The sequence below is a fragment of the Phyllostomus discolor genome, chromosome 5 (genome assembly GCF_004126475.2).
Source record: "Phyllostomus discolor isolate MPI-MPIP mPhyDis1 chromosome 5, mPhyDis1.pri.v3, whole genome shotgun sequence".
In the NCBI taxonomy this organism is placed as follows: domain Eukaryota; kingdom Metazoa; phylum Chordata; class Mammalia; order Chiroptera; family Phyllostomidae; genus Phyllostomus; species Phyllostomus discolor.
The window spans coordinates 123,483,516-123,489,951 of record NC_040907.2 but is presented as its reverse complement, the minus strand read 5'-3'; the positions used below and the strand labels follow the sequence as shown (position 1 = coordinate 123,489,951).

The 6,436-nt window shown below is 42.4% G+C and overlaps 1 protein-coding gene across 1 annotated transcript; it reads right to left on the bottom strand.

Moving 5' to 3' along the window:
- Window positions 1-576: 576 nt before the first annotated feature.
- On the bottom strand, window positions 577-6,224 carry MSS51 (MSS51 mitochondrial translational activator). Its single transcript, XM_028512935.2, has 6 exons — window positions 4,695-6,224; window positions 4,125-4,280; window positions 3,410-3,534; window positions 2,637-3,203; window positions 2,242-2,335; window positions 577-1,887 (listed from the first exon to the last, which is right to left on the bottom strand). The coding sequence occupies exons 1-6, from the start codon at window positions 4,895-4,897 to the stop codon at window positions 1,668-1,670; spliced, it is 1,365 nt and encodes a 454-aa protein (XP_028368736.1). The 5' UTR covers window positions 4,898-6,224; the 3' UTR covers window positions 577-1,667.
- Between the last annotated feature and the right edge of the window lie 212 nt (window positions 6,225-6,436).

The window sequence follows — 6,436 nt, the reverse complement described above, 5'->3', positions numbered from 1 at the left end:
ACTGTGTGGTTTTTGTCTCCTGATTAAATTCTAGTAGGTATTGTATATCACGCTTCATTCATCACAATCAGTAAACAAACCCTAAAGATTTTAGTTTCATGTTCTATTTACAAAATGTCACTATTTGTATACTTTACTTATTATAGCTAGAAATCACCTCTTCCTTTCCATGCCCAACTTAGCTGACACCTGCATTATCTCGTCTGAACAATACCAATAGCTTCCCAATTGGTTTTCCATCATTAAACTATCTCACACAGCACTGCCAGTTCATCTGTTTATGTTACTGAATAAAATTTGAAACAGTATGCATTTAATAGTTACCATTTTTAAGATATATGATTTATATTTTCTCCCATTCTTTTTTAAAAGATTTATTTATTTATAGAAAGAGGGGAAGGGAGGGACAAAAAGAGAGACACATCAATGTGTGAAGATTTACCCTGTTTTCTTCTAAGAGTTGTATAGTTTTAGCTCTTAGGTCTTTGATTCATTTTGAGTTAATTTTTATATATTGTGTGAGGCAAACGTCCAACTTCATTCTTTTGCACGTATCCAGCTGTCCCAGACAACAGCCTTCTTGAAAATCAGTTGACTATAAATGTAAAGATTTACTTCTTGATTCTCAATTGTGTTTTATTGTTCTAATGTCTGTCCTATGCCAGTATCACGTTGTCTTGGTTACCATTCTTTGAAATAAATTTTGAAAGAGGGAGGTGTGAGTCCTCCAACTTTGCAAATGTTCTTATTTAACTTTTATTGAACCTCTGAGTACTAGACATTATCCCCACTTTACAAATGAGGAAATTAAGGAACTTTAAAAAGTTTAGCTTTCCCACAGGCACAAAGCATTTGGTGGTTGCCCCAGGATTCACATTCAGATCTATATAAAGCTGACCCATTGGCTATGCTCCTTCTACAATCTGGGTCTAATCGATCTTCCGGACTTAATCTATGCTAATCCCCCAGTGCATCCAAATACATCTCCTATGCTTTTCTGCCTCCGAACTTCTGCTCCTATTGTTCCCTCCATCTAAAGCACCCTGCCCTCCATTTGTTCCATAAAATTCTAACACATAAAATTTCCACTATCGCTTAGCAAAGTGATCTCTCTTTTCACTCTATTTCCTTAATACTACAAGATTTTCTCAGCTTTTTATTCCACATTACATTTTATAATAAAGATACCTATGTATATGTATTCTTTTTCTTCCTAAGCTAAGAATAAGGGCCATATCTCATTCAACTTTGTATCTCCCCAAAACCCTAATACAATACCTTTTACATGAGGTAATAATTAAACGTTTTGAATGAATAAATGAATTCTGACATTGCCCTGTCAGAGAGGGCAATCAGAATGTACAGGTGTGTGTCAGGGTAGGGGTAGAGCCTTGAGGCCCTGGCCAGGAAATATCTGATCCTGAGAGTGTGATATAAGAAGGAACACAGGAGACAGGGTGCGGTAGAATGGCAGGCCCAAACAGAGCTGACGTTAATCACTCGGAGAGAAACCTCCAGTTGTGAGGTGCTATGTGTATAGATAAGTAACACTTGCCAGTGAACAGGAAATAAGAAAAATAAGTGACTTAAGAAGCCCAAACTGAATTTATTGTGGTATCACAACCTCCCCCTTTTCTAGGCATCCAGTCAGAATCTGGCTCAGCTATTTAAACTCTACCATCTACTTTCTCTTCCAATTGCCTCTTATCCAGTTGGCAGGAGCTTCCAAGAAACATGATATAGTAGGCACTGCAGTATACAGGCTGCTTGTTGGGATTGGAGTAGACCTGTTCAGGTTTGAGAGACGCGAAAGGGTTGGCTCCATAGGCAATGAGGTGTGTGTCCAGGTCCACCAGAATCTGCAACGAGGCTGCCAACTCCTGCTGGCTATGGGAAACACATAAGAAAAATTGCTCTGCTTATTATGAAAAAGAGAGAGGAAAGAAACTGCTCAGAACTTGACATTTCTGTACTCATCAAACCCAAAAATTACCTAAGGCTTAACTAGGTAAGGGGCGATCCCTCCCTCCTGAATGTCCCAGTAATTACCAGTTTACTAACATAGACCTTTGTTCCAAGGAGAACGAGAAAACCAAGTATGAAAAGGAAGAAAATCCTCACTAGAGGGCAGAAGATGAGCAAGCGGGAGAGAAATAAGCTCATCTACATAAAGAGAGTGTGAAGGAAGTATCACAAATAGGAAGTGTCAGGGAGGTATCCCAAATAGGAAGAGGTTGAAACCTGTAAACAGTAATCAATGTAGGGATCTCATAATCACGAAGTAGCAGAAGGGTGGGCAGCCAAGCCTCCATCAAGTCTGGGGACGCATGAAAACCTATGGAATAGAGAGGGGAAAGGCTCAGGTAGACCTTAAGCAAGATACTTCTCTGATTGTGTCCACTCTGACCCTCACCTTGCTCACTGCTAATGCTCATTATCCACTATCACCCACCCCAGGTTCTGCCATGGAAAATTCTGAACTCAGGTGTAGCACATAGAGCTAATGGTCAACAAGGTCATTATCGCATTGTGTTTAACCTGACCAAATGAATGGGGCTCCAAATAGGATACAAGAGTCTGAATGGAAAATTCCCAGAGGATCCCACCCAGTAACCCCCTGAACAAACGACTCTTACCTGGATGGAATGCCACCGCCAAATCTGGATGGGCTGTCTGCCCAGTCTCTACCTGCTCCTCCCAGAAGTTATGGTAGAGGCCCCTATGGCCACTAAGCTGAACTGTGCCAGGTTCCAGTGGTGAAGTTGAGGTGCTTTCTGAAAAGCCAGCAGCAACGTCTACACCCACCATTATTATACGGAGGCCAAGGTGTCCAGGAAACATGTGACCAAGCTCATCATAGTCCCCAGGGTGAGTGAGAAATGTCTCTACATGGGAAGCACCGACTACATGCACTGTGCTTCCTCCCGTCTTCTTAACATTTATTCCCAAGGCCTGAAGCCCAAAGCCCAGTGTCAAGGGCCGTGACAAGACATCTGTCAGGAGTCGCTTCAAAGAGCCCTGCAGGACATCTGGGTCTGGCCTTGGCCTTCCTACACTGGCCCAAAGGGTGGTCATGGCATGACTACCTAGCACAGCATCCATTGTAGCATCTAGCTGTAAACGCCGTAGAGAAAACCAGGTGTCCCAGCCCTGTACAACTTCAGCCTGCTGTGGCCAAGGTCCTGAGGGTAGGACAAAATCTCCTGCAGGAAAGAAGGGACAAGAAGTGACCTATTCCTTCCCTGGCCTCAATATTCCTTCCTTGTCCACTCTCCCGACCTGTGACCTGGAATGCCCTACTACCCTGCCCCACTCAGTTCCTCACTTTTCCCTTGTAGCCACATGCTTTCATTGCTCTCTTCAAGTACCACCACTGACCATCATGGCAGAACTCCCCCCACCACTCCACCTGTGACCAGAAGCCATTCCATGAGACGGTCCACAGCCACAAGACACAGCTCTTGACAAACCCTCCTGTGTGCTGGCCAATCTGACCTCTGGCACTCTGGTCCACAGTAATAGACATTTCTGCACCTGAGAAAATAAGCCCCAGAAATATTTGCTCCTATATTTCAAAGATTATTGGGAGAATATCTGGGGGAGAAAACTGATATTTCTGTTCCTAGGAAGAAGGTTACTGGGTAAGGAAGGTAGAGAGAGGAATGATGGCTGGTGCACCAAATTTGGGGACTACATTTAGAAGGGGAGGCAGGAGAGAGCAGGAATGTAATTTTTCTCTTGGGTCAGAGTGACACCTCAGTCTCTATCTGCAACAACTCACTTTTTCATCCCTTAAAGAAAAAAATAACTCCAGCAGTTTGTGGCTGCCCTCTTCTCAGGGTCATGTCTCAATCCCAACCTCCCCAGAACAGATTATGGTCTTACCCCTTGAGCACTCAAGAGCAGGAAGGCAGAAAGAATTGTACTGTGGTCCCCACTCAATTTCCCTAAAACACCAAAAATAAGCAAGAGCCAAACCCTTTTTAATCTCTCTGTGGCCTGGATCACACAAAATGAGGAGTAGGCCTTGAGTTATTCTGAAAACTCTCAGCCCTTTCCTCCCACAGTGAGGTCTTAGAAGAGGATCATTTCCAGACGTCTCCCCTACTAGCCCAGCTAGTCACCTCTTGCAGTGCCGGAGGACCTTGGAGTCTGAAAGCGCACTAGGAAGTGCTCTACAGTGAGCACAGAATCGGAAAGTGTCCTCCATCTTCTGGAACATTTCTTGAGGGCATCGAAATCCAAAGCCTGATACAGGAGTGCCACCATCTATCACCAGTCTGCAGGGATAGCATGGAAGAGGTGCAGCAATAGGAAAAAGAACATCCCCCAAATTCCTCATGACCCCTCCCTTGCCACCTATATACAGGAGTGGGCAAAAGGAAGTTTACAGTCATTCATATGGAAAAAGACATAATAGTAAATAAATAAATAACAAGAATAAACTGTGTTTTGCATACTCACAACTGTAGATCTACTTTCCCCACCTTTGTATTTCCACCTACTCCCATCATTTATGACTTAGAAAATTACGTATTTTAACATTTCTATAGTAATAAACTGGCAAAAGTCAGGATGAGAAAAATCCTTTGTTGCAAATACCCGATTATCCCCAAGTTATATTCCCTCTCCACCTTTTGAAGTCACTTCTACCAGAGACAATATATTGCTTTTCCAGAGAGCTAGTCACTCACTTGTATTCTTCATAGCTCTTCATGTTCAGCTTTTGGAGAATCAGCTGGGATAGGCCAGGAACATTACTCTCCAAGGAGCAGAAGCCAAGTGCATCAATACTAGGGCCAGGTTTTGAGAGGGTAAGAGGCACAGGTGTCACAACTGTGGGGGCCCCTGATGGGGGTGGTTTCCTGTGTCTTCGCTGCCGGTGCCGTGGAGGCATGGCTTGTCCGCTGACACCTGGAGACTGTATGCAACACGACAGGGAATGGAATTTTGCAAGCTGGATACATATGATGTGTTTTCACATGTTTGACCTTTCACTTCTCATTCTAGTCTCTCAGACCCACGTATCAGTAAGATTTATTTCACATCTACTGATATTTTATTACTACAGGCAGTTGTAAAAAAACAGAAGGGGAATATTACAAATGAAGTTCTATATAAAATATAAATATACAAAGTCTGGCACAAATCACACCCCCTTTTTATTACAAAATCATAAGCATGTAATTCTGCAATATGACAATGTCACACTCAAGCACACCGCACGACATTTTAGGTGAGATGTTCAAATGGCTGCCTATCTTGTGTGAAACGTTCACCTACTCCACCAACTACACTCAATGGTGTCACTTCTTCCGGACCCTGTATATGTAAGTAATGCATTAAAAAAAATGTCTGGCAGGGCTCATCCAAAACCAGTAATAGTGATTAACTGAGGGGGAGAGGCACTAGGATGGACTGAGAGTGTTTTGGGGTTTTTTTTGCCGCATTTCAGTACATACATACTAGTAATGTATGTATCTCTCAGATACACATGACCTACACTGTAATTTTTTGGACTGCAACCTCTGCAGGGTTAACATCTAAATGTCTTATAGAGGGATTAAATGTAAAGTACAGTATAAGGCAGTGTATACACTGCTTAAAAAAAGTGAAATTAAAGCACTAATGGGAGATGGAGAGAAGTGAGTCTCTTCAGCTGGTGAGCTATAGGAAGACTTGATCACGCAGGGAGTGGTTGGAAAAGACCAGCACTTTTCAACACAATGGTGTGTCCCAAGAATATTTAAAACATACAATACCTGACTGTTTAGTCATGGGCACTGACCATCTTTCCCTTAGGTTGTCAAATAAGAAAAAATGACAACTAACAACAATAACTGTCTGGTATGAATGAATTGAAATTATACCTGTTTGTTTTTTTTTTTTTGTCAGATCAGCAAACATGTTTTCTGGTGTGCCACAGGATTATAGGAATTAGTTTATGTATACCATGAGATAAAAAAAGGTTAAAAATCGCCAGAAGAAACCACAAAAAATGGTAATATTTTGAATACAAGGAGACAGAAAAAAAGGAATTCTAAACACAAAGAACTTGAGCATAGAAATATAGAGCTTGACTACTGAGTCTAAAAGCCTAAACATTAAGAGCTAAAATTATAGTCATAAAAACTCTTAAGGGACCCCGCTGGTGTGGCTCAGTGGATTGAGTGCTGGTCTGCGAACCTAAGAGTTGGCTGGTTCAATTCCTGGCCAGGGCACATACCTGGGTTGCAAACCAGGTCCCTAGGAGGGGGTATACTAGAGGCAACCACATATTGATGTCTCTCTCCCTCTCTTTCTCCCTCCCTTTCCCTCTCTCTAAAATAAATACAATCTTAAAAAAAAAATAAAAATAAGCCCCAGCTGGTGTAGCTCAGTGGATTGAGCACCAGCTGTGAATCAAAGGGTCACCAGTTCAATTCCCAGTCAGGAC